Consider the following 17,321-nt stretch of genomic DNA (forward strand, 5'->3'; position numbering starts at 1 on the left):
ATGTATGATGTCCTTGATGTCATTCCACAACTCCTCTGGTCTTCAGTCACCAGTGTTCAATGTGTCAAATCTTTTCTTCAGATGGTCTCTAAATTCAGGTGGGATGTACTCAAGGTCATATTTTGGCTCTAGTGGACTTGCTCTGATTTTCTTCAGTTTCAGCTTGAACTTGCATATGAGCAATTGATGGTCTGTTCCACAGTCAGCCCCTGGCCTTGTTCTGACTGATGGTATTGAGTTTTTCCATCATCTCTTTCCACAGATGTAGTCAGTTTGATTTCCGTGTGTTCCATCTGGCGAGGTCCATGTGTATAGTCGCCGTTTATGTTGGTGAAAGAATGTGTTTGCAATGAAGAAGTCGTTGGTCTTGCAAATTTCTATCATTCGATCTCCGGCATTGTTTCTATCACCAAGGCCATATTTTCCAACTACTCATCCTTCTTCTTTGTTTCCAACTTTCGCATTAAAATCACCAGTAATTATCAATGCATCTTGATTGCATGTTCAATCAATTTCAGACTGCAGCAGCTGATAAAAATCTTCTATTTCGTCATCTTTGGCCCTAGTGGTTGGTGCATATATTTGAATAATAGTCGTATTAACTGGTCTCCCTTGTAGGCGTATGGATATTATACTATCACTGAAAGTGTTGTACTTCAGGATAGATCTTGAAACGTTCTTTTTGATGATGAATGCAACACCATTCCTCTTCAAGTTGTCATTCCCAGCATAGTAGACTATATGATTGTTGGATTCAAAATAGCCAATACCAGTCCATTTCAGTTCGCTAATGCCTAGGATATCGATGCTTGTGCGTTCCATTTCATTTTTGACGATTTCTAATTTTTCTAGATTCATACTTCATACATTCCAGGTTCCGATTATTAACGGATGTTTGCAGCTGTTTCTTCTCATTTTTAACCTAGAGGATTGGATTTTTGCCTTTATCCCCACTGAATTTAACTGTCTAGTTTTCTATCCAGTGTTCTTTCATGCCCATGTTATTTTTTAAATGTGGTCTGTATTTTGGGATACTTTTAGTATTACAGAAGCTTGTTATTTTGAATCTGTTATTATGTCAACCTTAGACTTAACGTATCTCTAAGATTTATCCCTTGCAGATTTAATACACTTCATCCAAATTGGCCAAAACCTTGAATAACAAAGAATCAAGGACAGAATCCTTTTAACATTCCACTAGGGATCTACCTCCAAGTCTACAGACATCAGATGTTCCTCAAGGTATAGTCTGACCACCTGGTACAACGTGCAGGTCCCATCACGTTGGCACTGGGAAGAGGAGCTTTAACACTGCACTGAACTAAAAACAGAAATTCAGGAGCCTGTGGGTGCCACTTGGTTTTCCTATTCCTGTGTGGAGGTGCTGGTCCTGTAATTATGTCTGCTGGAATAGAATATTCATAGCCACCTCCTGGTGGGACAGTAAACTGCAGCGCCCCTCTAATTGGGAGTGCATAATGACAGCGGCACACTGCTGATGTGTCTGGAATAAAAGCTTATTATGGAAGGTTTACTTAGGGGAAGCAATGTCCTAAGGTAACCTTAGGTTGGACAGTCTGTGTTGACTCAAATTGATGGAGTTTATTTTTGTCTTTGAAACAATCTATGTATATGTAAACTGCTCTAAGATATTCAAGAATTGACAATTAGATGTCGTTATCAGAATGCCAGCAAATGCATTCCTACTTTGGATGGACTTGGTGTGCTGTGTCAGAGTACCCCTTTTCCTTCAAGTACACCATTCTTGTTGCTTACCTACCGTAATAGCCACTTTTCTCTAACTCCTTTGTGTGCCAGTTGTGATTGTTAGAAACTCCTCCAAGGTAGACTTTTATATCTTAGTGTGCCATGGAGTACATAGTGGCCACATGAAAAGTAGACTGGGCTGAAGTCTATATCAGCTACATAAGACCTCCCCAGAGCTGTCTGTTCTTTCTCATTAGCACACTGTTGTTGCCCACCTCTGATAAACATCAGAAACTTGGCAAAAATGATAGATCCCTGAAGCCACTGCAAGCCCCTAGTATGACGTGCAAAGAGAACAGTGCTAGTATTCTAGCGTGCTGCTATTTAGGAAGTGTACACTTTAGGAAAATGTCTGCCTGCTCAATGTGTAAGTTTTCTTTTAGGTGAGAACCAGTAATTGGATGAGGGGAAGGATGGCTAGTCTTTTGTCATCTCTCCTTCAGAGTGTGGGTCTCCGTCATCTTCTGCTGTGAGGGCCCATGGCTCACCTGAGCTTAGATTGCACTGGATCACATCCACTGGACGTGGACTGTGCCTCAGCAGTAGTGGTGTGCTGCTGATGGGCATCGCAGTGTCTCATGTAGAAACGTAGGCTATCTTAGCCATGAAGAGTAGCTATGAAAAAATAAAATTAAGCATGCATTTCAAACACCTATTTAGTGTACTGTGTTATTGGCTTTGAAGTAAATTAAGTATAATTATTGGGGCAGAAATAAGCGTTGTAGCCCTTTTGATGTGAGAAAAAAGCTTATTGTCAAGATAGAGCAGAGAAATCCCTGAAACTGACTTTTGGTTGCCCTTCTCTTTCTACCTGGAGGAATCTCCCATTCTCTCTGAGTCTATTCCAGAGTGTCTTGGAGGAGCCCTTCCCTTTTGTTTATCTTCAAAGATACAGTCTTGAATTTGGTTTTAAACTTCATCTAAGCAAATTCTTCTAAATGATTTTAAAAATCAGGTGGTACAGACAGCATTGTCAGAAACACAGGATCCCAGAGAAATCTCAGTCACTGTTAAGGCCTTTATGACAGCCAATCTGCCTAATGAGCTGACTGAGCTGCTGGAGAAGATTGTTCTGGATAACTCTATCTTCAGTGAGCACAGGTAAGACTCAGTCAGACTCAAACACCCTGGTTGACATTCACATTCTAGTATGATCCTGTCTCACATCACCCATCCAGCTTCACCATCGGCTACTCCCCAAACACGTAGCCAGTCCACTCACTATCTTCTGTATCCTCAGTCCAACCCTTCCCTTCCTGCCTATCTCATATACAAAAAAAAAAAAAAAACCATTGCTGTTGATTCTGACTCATAGTGACCCTATATAGTCCAACCTAAAATCTACTTTTTCCAGGAAGCCGCCTTTCCCCTTACTGCTCTAGCCCACACAGTTCTTTTTTAAACTTCTTTAAACTTTAAACTGCTCTAAACTTAAAGACCAAAATGCTCAAAGAAGGGGAGTTAAATTCTCACCGGGGCCTCATATGTCCCAGGCATGTGAAATACTTGAAATAATAGCAAACAAAGCTTGGAAACATGTGGCAGGAGAGCCAGATCTGGACATGGATCAGGGAAGATTTAATAGAGAAAATGGCATGTAGAAACATGACGAGTAGGAGCTGAGGTGGGCAAGAACATTCTGGGCAGAAGCAACACGAGCAAATAGCTTGGAAGGAAGAGCATAATTTGAATACATCGGTGTGGTTTCATCCACTATTTATTGACACTTTAAAATTCATTATCAGATTCTATGTGTCAAACAGGTTGTAGTATATTCACATCATAAATCATGCTTTAAAGATTTTATTGTAAGGTTTATTTTGTATGCCAGAAAGGCTTTCAAGGCGTGTAGTATTATGGAAAGGAGTAGGACTATATTTTTTATTTTTCAACTTAGAAATGTTATATGGTAAATCATGGACTATGAAATTATATTTTAGTGGAATCATAAACCCTGACTGAATGATGTCAGAGTTAAGATACCTAAGGTGGCTAGGATATTCTGTCTTGCTATCTGACCATCCTCCTTTAATAGGTTGTGTGTACTGCCAAACACTTAAATGTGATTTTGTACTGCCTCCTTGGGTATTGTTGTTTGTCAGACATGCAGGAGTACATTCGAGTTCTTGCTCTTCTTTCTGTGGGTTGGCAGTATGGCAGACTAGATGCTTGGACAGATCCTATCATTGGAAAAATTGAAAATGTAAGATAAAATATACAAACTGCCTTTTGAATTACATCAGTGAGCTAGCAAGCAAATAAAGGCTGAGATAAAAAATAATAAAAAAAAAAAATAAATGAGAACAGGAACCTAGAGAAGTAAGAGAAACACAGTCTGGCTTTTGCCAAACCTGAGCTGTGTTTCTCATACCCGACAAAGACATAGGCGGCAGGAGACAAAACCTAAGGGCCTAAAAGGTGTGTGTTCTACTAAGAAACTCCTCCTCATTGCAATAATAAACTAAAAATATACCAGTATTGCCTATTCCTCTGCTGAGAAACCAGCAAAAACAAAACAAAAAGAGTTACTTTGAACCACAATGCTAGATTATGAAAACAAAACTGGCCCTGACAAGCTAGCGTGCTACTGGCTTTTAGTACAAATTCATCTTACCTGTGATAAAAACAAAACAAAACAAAACAAAATCCTCAAGTCAGGAATTTAATTTTAAAGAAATCACCAGCAGATTGTGCTCTCAGATCTCTGGCAGAAACAAACACAAATCCTCTTAAGAAGAACCTACCTTCTAGTAAGGCTTTGAAGAATTCTGACAAATAACATCCTAAGAAATAATACGCTTATAATAAAAACAGTGACAGATTAGGAAGTACAATAGGAAACAGGGCACTGTTGGCAAGCATTGGCAATAACCAAGTAGAATCACATCTTCAGAGACTGTAATTATTGGAATTATCAGGCGCAGAATATAAAATTATGTATAATATTTTTAAATACCTGAACAGTTTTTAAAAGAAAACTGTTGCTGTTGAGTCAATTCCAACTCATAGCGACTCTATAGGACAGAATAGAACTGTCCCCACAGGGTTTCCAAAGCTGTGATCTTTATGGAAGCAGACTGCCACATCTTTCTCCCACAGGCTGATGGGTTCAAACTGCCTACCTTTTGGTTAACAGCCAAGTGCTTAACCGTTGCACGACTAGATTTGAAAGAGAACCGAATAACTTTGATAAAATGTTTAAACATATTATTGAAATAAACCTCAGATGGGTTTAGCAGCATTAGATAATAAATTAATTTGAAGGCAGATGTAAAGAAATTTTCCAGAATATAGCCAAGAGAGAAGCACAGAAAATAGGAGATTAAGATATGTGGAGGTTCTAAATGGTGGCCAGCTACCACTACCGACCACTCTTGACTGGGATCACAATAGAAGGTATAGGTTACAGTGGGGAAAAATGTAGAACAAAATTCAGATTCATAAAAAAGACCAGACATTGATCTGAAGGAGACTTGAGGAATCCCTGAGACTATGGGCCTTACACACCCTCCTAGCTTGGAACCGGAGCCACTCCTGTAGATGACCTTTCAGTCAAAAAATAGGCCCACAAAATAAACAGTAACATCCATGAGGAACATATTTCTCAGAACAGTCATCTATATGAGATAAAAAGTGCAACATCTACCCAAAAGCAAAGATGAGAAGGCAGAAGAGACAGGAAAACTGGACAAATGGAAATGGAGAACTCCCGGTAGTAATGGAGAGAGTACTGACACGTTGGGGGGATTGCATCCCATGTCACGGAACAATTTGTGTATAAATTATTGAACAGGAAGCTAAGTTGCTCTGTAAACCTTCATCTAGAACCAAAAAACAAACCCACTGCCATCGAGTCAATTCCAATTCATAGAAACGCTAGACCACAATAAATAAATAGATCATGACCTTTATGAAACTTGGAAATTTGGAGGAAAAAAAATATATGTAGAGGTTGAAGGGAGGTCTAATCAGAGCTTCAGAGAGAGTAGAGGATGAAAGAGACTACTGGGAGAGAGAATGATAAAGACTTTTCCAAACTGTCAAAACTCTAGTTCTCAGACTGAGGAAGCCCAACAAATTCCAAGGAGAATTAAGTTTTTTTAATCTATTCTTACATACATTATACCAAAACTGCAGAACATTAAAAACAAGAAAATTTTTTAAAAGCAGCCAGAGATACTGAAGGAACCCCCAAAACTATGGTCCCTGACACCCTTCTAACTCAGAACTAGAGCCACTTCTAAAGTCCCCCTTTCAGCCAAAGATTGGACAGGCCTATAAAACAAACAATAATGCCCGTGAGGAACATGCTCCTTAGATCAATCAAGCATATGAGACCAAATGGGCAACACCTGCCCAAAAGCAAAGGCAAGAAGGCAGAAAAGGCAGGAAAACCAGACAAATAGAAACGGGGAACCTGGGGTAGAAAGGGGAAGAATGCTAACACATTATGGGGATTGCAACCAATGTCACCAAACAATTTTTGTGTAAATTTTTTAATGAGAAACTAATTTGCTCTGTAAACTTTCACATAAAGCACAATAAAATGTTGGTTTTTTTTTTAAGCAACCGGAGAGAAGATAGGTTACCTACAAAGGAATAACAGTTAGACTAACAGTAGACTTCTCAACAATCTCAGTGGAAGCCAAGATAATAGAATGGTACAATGACTATAAGGTGCTCAGATAAGAAGTAATCATTAACCTTGAATTATGTATCTTGTAAAATTAAGGGTAATGTGAAACATATTTTCATACAGATTGAATGAGGGAGTTTGTCAATAATAGACTTTCTCTAAGGGGATTCTAAAGGATGTATTTTAGGCAGGAAAAAAAGTGATCCCATGTGGGAACAAGAAGGAATAAAGAGCAAAGAAATTAGAAGTGGTATAAAACAATAAAAATATCCTATGGCAAGGTCATGGAAGCACCACAGATAAATCCAAACTCCCTGAGGGACCAAATTGCTGAGTTGAGAGTTGTGGGGACCATGGTCTTGGGGAACATGTAGCTCAATTGGTATAACATAGTTTATAAAGAAAAAGTTATACTTTCTACTTTGGTGAGTAGTGTCTGGGGTCTTAAAAGCCTGTGAGTGGCCATCTAAGATACTCCACTGGTCTCACTCCTTTGGGAGCAAGGGAGAATGAAGAAAACAAAAGATACAAGGGAAAGATTAGGCCAAAGGACTAATGGACCACAAATAACAGGGCCTCCACCAGACTGAGTCCAGTACATCTAGATGGTGCCTGGCTACCACCACTGACTGCTCTGACAGGGATCACAGTAGAGGATCCCAGACAGAGCTGGAGAAAAATGTAGAACAAAATTCTAACTCAAAAAAAAAAAAAAAAAAACACCGCACTTAACTGGCCTGACAGAGACTGGAGAAACCCAAGACTATGGCCCCCAGACACCCCTTTAGCTCAGTAATGAAGTCACTTCTGAGGTTCACCCTTCATCCAAAGATTAGACAAGCCCATAAAACAAAGTGAGACCAAAGGGGCACACCTGCCCAGGGGCAAGGATGAGTAGGCAGGAGGTGACCGGAAAGCTGGTAATAGGGAACCCAAGGTCAAGAAGGAGAGTGTTGACGTGTTGTGAATTGTTAACCAGTGTCATAAAACATTATGTGTACTGTTTAATGAGAAGCTAGTTTGTTCTGTAAACCTTCATCTAAAGTACAGTAAGAAAAAAAATCCTTTTTTGAGGAGGGGTGGGGGACTAAAATTCTTAATACAAAACCCAGAAAAACCAACCCAGTAAATCAGGAGATATTAAAAAAGGTGAGACAAGGGATTTTCAGTCAGCTGCTAACCTAAAAGTTGGTAATTCCAACCCACTCAGTGGCACCATGGGAGAAGGGCCTGGCAATCTGCTTCCTTAAAGACTACAGCCAAGAAAACCCTATGAAGCAGTTCTACTATATAACACATTGGGTCACTATAAGTTGAAGGCCAACTCAACAGCAGCCAACACCACTGTAGTACCCTTTTTTTGTTTAGGAAGAAGATAAAGATAATGATTAACATTAGTCTTTGATAGGTTAAATATTTGTGTTAAAATTTCCAAGGAAACCACCAACAGAACAGAGTATATAACTTCTACACTAGTGAAGGATAAAAAATGAAATGAAAAATTATCAACCTAAAAAAAGGCCAAGGAAGAAAAGAAAGATACATAGAAAAGGTAGGAAAATGGCAAGTATAAACTAAAGTGGTAGAAGAAAATCTAAATGTAGCAGTAATTACATTAAATGTAAATGGATTTTATATTTCAGTTAAAAGAAAAATATGTTCCAATTGGATAGAGAGAGAAAACCAGGAACAGGGTGTTGATAAAAACACATCTAAAACATAAGGTTGAAAATAAAAGAATGAAAAAAAAAAATCCAACAAATGCCAAACCTAAAAACACTCATAATGGTTTTATTAGTATCACACAAAAGAGACTTTAAGGTAAAAGCATTATTGAAGTAAAGAGGGCTAGTGCATAATGATGATCAAGTCCAGTGCACCAGGAAAATAATACACCTCATAATACAGCCTCAAAAATACATGAAAAAAAAAAAACTGACAAAACTACAAGGACAGAAGGAATTTCATCATACTGGGAAGTTTCAGCATACCTCTCCAAGTAATTCTAGAACAGTCAGATTTGTAAAACACTGCATATATTTTTCTAAAGTTTATAAAAGCCATTAATACAACTATTGACAGTTAATGTGCATTATAAGCCTTCCAAAAGATTTTTAAAAACCCCACCTGTTGCCATAGGATTTCCAAGGAGCTGGCTGGTGGATTTGAACAGCTGACATTCTGGTTAGCAGCCTGAACTCTCAACCACTGTGCCACCAGAGATGAAATCAAAACCACATTGAGATATCACTTCATACCCAAATAACAAATGTTGGTAAGGATTTGGAGAAACTGAAACCCTTAACCATTGCTGGGAATGCAAAATGGTACAGCCATTGTGAAAAAGTTTGGTGGCTCCTCAAAAAAGTTAAACATAAGAGGCGGAGCCAAGATGGCGGAATAGACAGATGCTTCCAGCAAGCCCTCTTTACAACAAAGACCCGAAAAACAAGTGGAACGAGTATATTCATGAGAAACTAGGAGCCGTGAGCATCAAAGGCAAGCTAAGAAAATGAACAGAGGGGCAGGGGAAGGAAGAGACAGTTCAGAAGCCAAGAGGAGTTACTGGACCTGACTCGTGGGGAGCCCTCAGACACCATTCTGAGAGCAGCAGTGGCGGGCTGGTACAGCGTTCAGCCGCAGGTTCCTCAGGGAGAAGCAGCCAGCTGTGCAGCCTACTCGCACTTCCAGAACCAAAGAATGGCACCCTTGGCAAAAGCTAAATACTTCTGTATATATTACCACGTCCCCCTACCTCCCCAAGCCAGCTTCAGCAGCTGAATTCCCTGGGCCTGAGGTAGGCCCTGTTGAGTGCCTAGACGCATCCTCCCAACCTTCAAAAAGGAAAAAATTTGCACTTGGGGGAAAAGGTAATTTGCCAGCTCCACTAACTGGGGGAGCTCAGGACAGAAGCGACTCCTGTCCAGGTATAAACGGTCTGTGGACTTTGAGCACCTTTCCCCTCTGCATGGACTTGTGTGGGCCTATTTCAGGAGAATAGACCCTTGTTGGCAGACTCCAACCGTTTCAGCTGTGCAGTGGAGACGTGGGTGTTTGATGTTTGACATTGCTTTGCCTATTAAACAGGGTCCTCACCTCCCCACATCAGGGGCCTAAGGACTGGCAGCTCCACTCGGGTCACCCAGCCACCCGTGACAGTGGTCCAAGGATAACTGGTACCTCCCAGTCCTTACAAAAATATCGGGTGCCCATGGTCCGTCTGCAGAACCCACCCACCTGCACGCTCTAGGGAACAGGGACTCGCTATCCTCAGAGACACTCAGGGGTCGATTCTCAACGCCCTGCCTTGTTCAGAGCGTGACCCCCTGCTGCAACCAGATACTGGTATACACCAATCACGCCTGCCCCTCTAAGACTGTAGGACAGAGCCTGTACCACATACATGATGATCAGCTACCTAGACACCGAGCTGAATTCATACAAGAAAAGTGAATGGACTCCTAGACTGATATACCTGATAACTGCTCTAGTTATCTGGGGACAGCACGTCAGAGCTCCAAAGGTGAAAATAATCAAGCTAGCTCACTCAAGCAAGGGCGTATCAAAACAAAACAAAGGAAGAAGCTATGACACAGTAAGCAAACATAAACTAATACAATAACTTATAGATGGCTTGGAGACGACAGTCAATATCAAGTCACATAAAGAAACAGAACATGATCACCTCAACAAGCTCTCAAAGCAAAGAATCGGGGGAGCTTCTAGATGAAAGTGCATTCCTGGAATTACCAGAGGCAGAATACAAAAGTTTAATATACAGAGCCCTTCAAGACATGAGGAAGAAAATTAAGCAATATGTAGAACAAGCCAAGGAACACACAGATAAAGCAATTGAAGAAATTAGAAAGATTATTCAGGAACATAATGAAAACCTTAATAAGCTGGAAAAATCCATAGACAGCAATCAGAAATCTGGGAGATTAACAATAAAATTACAGAAGTAGACAACTCAACTCATATATCAAACAAAACTGTCTCTTAAATATGAAGGTGAAATTAGGACATTTCCACATAAACAGAGTTTAGGGAATTCATAAAAACCAAACCAAGACTACAAGAAATACTGAAGGGAGTTTTTTGGTTAGAAAATCAATAATATCAGGTATCAACCGAAGACTAGAACACTGGGCAGAGCAACCAGAAGTCAACCCAGACAGGGAAATCACAAAAATAAATCAACATTTACAAAAAAAAAAAAACTTAAAACGGTAAAAGCAATGTTATTGTATAAAAGAAGACAACATTAAAACAATAAAGAGAGACTAGGAATTGTAATCATAGAGCTTCCATATGGAGAGGAAGATACGGCAATACAAAGAAATAAAAATTAGGTTTAAATTTAGAAAAATACGGGTAAATAATAAGGTAACCACAAAGGAGACAAACTATCCTACACATCAAAATAAAATGCAAGAAAAAAATAGAGACTCAGCAGAAACAAAATCAACAATGAATATGAGGAAAGGACAATATAAAGATGATCTACTCAGCACATAAAATTAAGTGGGAAAAAAAAACTATCCACAACACACAAAAAAAGACATCAAAATGATAGGACTAAACTCATACCTATCCATAATTACACTCAATATAAATGGACTAAATGCACCAATAAAGAGACAGAGAGTGGCAGAATGGATTAAAAAACAAGATCCATCTATATGCTGCCTACAAGAGACACACCTTAGACTTAGAGACACGAACAAACTAAAACTCAAAGGATGGAAAAAAATATATCAAGCAAACAACGATCAAAAAAGAGCAGGAGTGGCAATATTAATTTCTGACAAAATAGACTTAAAAGTTAAATCCGTCATGAAGGATAAGGAAGGACACTATGTAATGATTAAAGGGACAATACACCAAGAAGAAATAACCATATTAAATATTTATGCACCCAGTGACAGGGCTGCAAGATACATAAAACAAACTCTATCGGCATTGAAAAGTGAGATAGACAGCTCAACGATTATAGTAGGAGACTTCAACACACCACTTTCGGTGAAGGACAGGACATCCAGAAAGAAGCTCAATAAAGACACAGAAGATCTAAATGCCACAATCAACCAACTTGACCTCATAGACATACACAGAACACTGCACCCAACAGCAACCAAGTATACTCTCTTTCCTAGTGCACATGGAACATTCTCTAGAATAGACCACAGATTAGGTCATAAAGCAAGCCTTAGCAGAATCCAAAACATTGAAATATTACAAAGCATCTTCTCTGACCGTAAGGCCGTAAAAGTGGAAATCAGTAACAGAAAAAGCAGGGAAAAGGAATCAAACACTTGGAAACTGAACAATACCCTAGTTGAAAAAGACTGGATTATAGAAGACATTAAGGATGGAATAAAGAAATTCATAGAATCCAATGAAAATGAAAACACTTCCTATCAGAACTTTTGGGACACAGTGAAAGCAGTGCTCAGAAGTCAATTTATTTCAATAAATGCACACATCCAAAAAGAAGAAAGGGCCAAAATCAAAGAGTTATCCCTACAACTTGAACAAAGAGAGAGCAACAAAAGAAACCCTCAGGCAGCAGAAGAAAACAAATAATGAAAATCAGAGTTGAACTAAATGAAATAGAAAACAGAAAAACAATTGAAAGAATCAACAAGACCAAAAGCTGGTTCTTTGAAAAAAGCAACAAAATTGATAAACCATTGGCCAAACTGACAAAAGAAAACCAGGAGAGGAAGCAAATAACCCGAATAAGAAATGAGATGGGCAGTATTACAACAGGCCCAACTGAAATTAAAACAATCATATCAGATTACTATGAAAAATTGTACTTTAACAAATTTGAAAGCCTAGAGAAATGGATGATTTCCTAGAAACACACTACCTACCTAAACTAACACAAGCAGAGGTAGAACAACTAAATAGACCCATAACAAAAGAGATTGAAAAGGTAATCAAAAAACTCCCAACAAAAAAAAAGCTCTGGCCCGGATGGCTTCACTGCAGACTTCGACCAAACATTCAGAGAAGAGTTAACACCACTACTACTAAAGGTATTTCAGAGCATAAAAAAGGATGGAATACTCCCAAACTCATTTTATGAAGCCAGCATATCCCTCACACCAAAACCAGGTAAAGACACCACTAAAAAAGAAAATTACAGACCTATGTCCCTCATGAACTTAGATGCAAAAATCCTCAACAAAATTCTAGCCAATAACATACCAAAAAAATAATTCACCATGACCAAGTGGGATTCATACCAGGTATGCAGGGATGGTTCAACAATAGAAAAACAATCAATGTAATTCAACATATAAATAAAACAAAAGACAGTAATCACATAATTTTATCAATTGATGCAGAAAAGGAATTTGACATACTTCAACACCCATTCATGATAAAACACTCTCAGCAAAATAGGAACAGAAGGAAAATTCCTCAACATAATAAAGGGCATTTATACAAAGCCAACAGCCAACATCATCCTAAATGGAGAGAGCCTGAAAGCATTCCCGTTGGGAACGGGAACCAGACAAGGATGCCCTTTATCACCGCTCTTATTCAACATTGTGCTGGAAGTCCTAGCCAGAGCAGTTAGGCTAGACAAAGAAATAAAGAGCATCCAGACTGGCAAGAAAGAAGTAAAGTTATCTCTATTTGCAGATGACATGATCTTATACACAGAAAACCGTAAGGAATCCTCGAGAAAATTACTGAAACTAATAGAAGAGTTCAGCAGAGTATCGGGATACAAGGTAAACATACAAAAATCAGTTGGATTCCTCTACACCAACAAAAAGAACATCAAAGAGGAAATCACCAAATCAATACCATTTACAGTAGCCCCCAAGAAGATAAAATACTTAGGAATAAATCTTACCAGAGATGTAAAAGACTTATACAAAGAAAACTACAATACACTCGTGCAAGAAACCAAAAGAGACCTACGTAAGTGGAAAAACACCTTGGACAGGAAGACTTAATGTTATAAAAATGTCTCTTCTATCAAAAGCAGTCTATACATTTAATGCAATTCCGATGCATATTCCAACGACGTTCTTTAATGAGATGGAGAAACAAATCAGCAACTTCATATGGAAGGGAAAGAGGCCCCAGATAAGTAAAGCATTACTGAAAAAGAACAAAGTGGGAGGCCTTACTCTGTCCGATTTTAGAACCTATTATACTGCCACAGTAGTCAAAACAGCCTGGCATAATTAAAACAACAGATACATAGACCAATGGAACAGAATTGCGAATCCAGACATAAATCCATCCACATATGACCAGTTGATATTTGACAAAGGCCCCAAAACAGTTAAATGGGGAAAAGACAGTCTTTTTAACAACTGTTGCTGGCATAATGAAACAAGACCCATACCTCACTCCTTGCACAAAAACAAGCTCAAAGTGGATCAAAGACCTGAATATAAAATCTAAAACGATAAAGATCATGGAAGAAAAAATAGGGACAACGTTAGGAGCCCTAACACATGGCATAAACAGTGTGCAAAACATTATAAAGAATGTAGAAGAAAAACTAGATAACTGGGATCTCCTAAAAATCGAACACCTATGCTCATCCAAAGACTTCATCAAAAGAGTAAAAGGATTACCTACAGACTGGGAAAAAGTTTTTAGCTATGACATTTCCAATCAGTGCCTGATCTCTAAAGTATACATGATGCTGCAAAAACTCAAATGCAAAAAGGCAAATAACCCAATTAAAAAACGGGCAAAAGATATGAACAGACACTTCACTAAGGAAGACATTCAGACTCATTGGGGGAGAGTAAGTGGGAGTATGTAGTAAGGTGTATATAAGTTTATATGTGACAGACTGACTTGATTTGTAAACTTTCACTTAAAGCACAATAAAAATTACATATTAAAAAAAAGCTAGAAATAGAAGTACCATACAATCCAGTGATCCCACTCCTTGGGATATATCCTAGAGAAATAAGAGCCTTTACACAAACAGATATATGCACACCCATGTTTATTGCAGCGCTGTTTACAATAGCAAAAAGATGGAAGCAACCAAGATGCCCATCAATGGATGAATGGATAAATAAATTATGCTGTATTCACACAGTGGAATACTATGCAACGATAAAGAACAGTGACGAATCTGTGAACCATTTCATAACATGGAGGAACCTGGAAGGCATTATGCTGAGTGAAATTAGTTGCAAAAGAGCAAATGTATAAGACCACTATTATAAGAACGCAAGAAACAGTTTAAACAGAGAAGAAAATATTCTTTGATGGTTACAAGAGCGGGGAGGGAGGGAAGGAGAGGAGCATTCACTAATTAGATATTGATAAGAACTACTTCAGATGATGGGAAGGACAACATGCACCACAGGCTGGGTCAGCACAACTGGACTAAACCAAAAGCAAAGAAGTTTCAGAAATAAACTGAATTCTTCGAAGGCCAGCATAGCAGGGGCAGGGGTTTGGGGACCATGGTTTCAGGGGACAAGTAAGTCAATTGGTATCTATTAAGAAAACATTCTGCTTCCCACCTTGGAGAGAGGCGCCTGGGGTCTTAAATGCTAGCAAGCAGCCATCTAAGTTGCATCAATTGGTCTCAACCCACCCGGATCAAAGGAGAATGAGGAACACCGAGGACACAAGGTAATTACAAGCCCAAGATACAGAAAGGGCCACATAAACCAGAGACTACATCAGCCTGAGACCAGAAGAGCTAAATGGTGCCCGGCTACAGCAGATGACTGCCTTGACAGGGAATGCAACAGAGAACCCCTGAGGTAGCAAGAGAGCAGTGGGATGCAGACCCGAAATTCTCATAAAAAGACCAGACTTAATGGCCTGAGTGAGACTAGAAGGACCCCGGTGGTCATGGCCCCCAAACCTTCTGTTGGCCCAGGATCAGAACCGTTCCCAAAGCCAACTCTTCAGACAGAGATTGGACTGGGCAATGGGTTGGAGAGGGATGCTGGTGAGGAGTGAGCTCCTTGGATCAGGTGGACACTTGAGACTGTGTTGGCATCTCCTCCCTGGAGGGGAGATGAGAGGGTAGAGGGGGTTAGAAGCTGACAAAATGGACACAAAAAGAGGGTGAGTGAGGGAACGGGCTCTCTCAGGGTGAGAGCAATTGGGAGTATGTAGCAAGGTGCATATAAGTTTTTGTGTGAGAGACCGACTGGATTTGTAAACTTTCACTTAAAGCACAATAAAAATTAAAAAACAATAAAAGTTAAACATAGAACTACCATATGACCCAGCAGTTCCACTCCTAGATATATATACCCAAGACACCTGAAACTACAGCGTGAACGGACACCAATATATACACCAAAATTCACTGTAGCAGTTCTTAACAATAGCCAAACTGTGGGAACAACCAAACATCCATCAGCAGAAGAACTGATAAACAAAATCTGGTATATACAGACAATGGAATACTACTCAGCCGTAAAGAGAAATGAAGTCCTGGTGCATGCTACAACATGCATGGTCCTTGAAAACCTTAAACACTCAGTGAAATAAGTCAGTCACAAAAGGACAAATATTGTGTAATTTCACTTATATAAAATAACAAGAATAGCAAATGTATAGAGACAAATTTATTATGGCTACCAGAGGTGAGAGGGAGAGTAAGAGGCGGATCCTCTTGTTTAGGAAGCAGCAAGTGTTTATGGTTGTGGGAAATATGGCAACGATTATGGGTGGTGGTTGCAACACATGGTTAATGTAATTGATATCACTGAATCGCACACCTGAAAAATGAATTGGCCAATGTGCTGTTATATATATTTCACAACAGGAAAAGAAGAGAAAGAGAAGCATATGGAGCACAGTTCTACTCACCATGAGTTAGAGTTGACTCCCACAGCAACTGATAAAACTATACTTATGTTTGTGTGTCCTCTCTAGGATGTAAGCTCAACAAGGTCAGGGATTCCACCCATTTTGTTCATCATCCTGCCCTCATTGCCTAGAACAGGGCTGGCACCCAGTAGGCACTTAGTTAAACACTGACTGAATAAAAAAATAAAAAGACGTAATAGTTTTGACAAAGGGTTAGAGAAACGGACACTTGTAATAGAATAAATAGCCCTAAAAGGCATCCACATGTATATAAAAAATGATTTATGACAAAGCTGGCTGTATAGATGAAAATGATAGGTTTTTTGGTAAGTGATGTTAGACACTTGGTTATTAATATAGGAAAATCTGAAATTGAATATCTTGTACTATGAATAGATCAATTGCAAGTATATTAAAGATTTAAGGATAAAAGGCAAAACTGTAATACTTTTAGAGTTTATGTTTAGAGTGTATTTATGACCTAACGAATTCTTAAGCCAATCATAAAAAGCATAAACCCCTAGTGGAAAAAAAAAAAACTGATAAATAAGACTGTTAGAATTAAGAACCACATAGATCATAAAGATGGTGGAAAAGGAAGTTACAAACTGGGAGAAGATATTTTTAGCTTATTTATCAGTTTTTTTTTTTCCACTAGGGGTTTATGCTTTTTATGATTGGCTTAAGAATTCGTTAGGTCATAAATACACTCTAAACATAAACTCTAAAAGTATTACAGTTTTGCCTTTTATCCTTAAATCTTTAATATAATTGACCAAATTGGTATATAATTGACCAAAACTATCCTGGAGAACATGTAATGGAAGAAAAAGATAAACAACTGAATTGAAAACTAAGCAAAGCGTTTGGACAGCCGTCCAGAGACAAGAAAGGCGTCCACTGAGCCAAAGAAAAGAATTCAGCCTCATCAGCCATCAAGGAAACATTGCAGCTTCTGTGAGCCATCTGTTTACTCTTTCCAGAGCAGCAGGAAGCCCAGGCTTTCCTAATCCGTGCTGATAAGGATGTCTTGCAACGGAACTGCTTCATGTTTGTCACACTTGGAAAACAGTTTGGCGTTAGAAGA

At 39.0% G+C, this 17,321-nt stretch overlaps 1 protein-coding gene across 1 annotated transcript in view; it reads left to right on the forward strand.

Moving 5' to 3' along the window:
• Nucleotides 1–17,321, forward strand: part of CLTCL1 (clathrin heavy chain like 1) — a gene marked incomplete at its 5' end in the record, with an annotated part of 157,252 nt that overhangs the window by 100,536 nt on the left and 39,395 nt on the right. The window contains 1 exon segment of the mRNA XM_064271932.1: nucleotides 2,723–2,868. Coding sequence (XP_064128002.1) covers nucleotides 2,723–2,868 — 146 coding nt within the window.

The sequence above is a fragment of the Loxodonta africana genome, chromosome 19, assembly GCF_030014295.1.
Source record: "Loxodonta africana isolate mLoxAfr1 chromosome 19, mLoxAfr1.hap2, whole genome shotgun sequence".
NCBI lineage: Eukaryota > Metazoa > Chordata > Mammalia > Proboscidea > Elephantidae > Loxodonta > Loxodonta africana.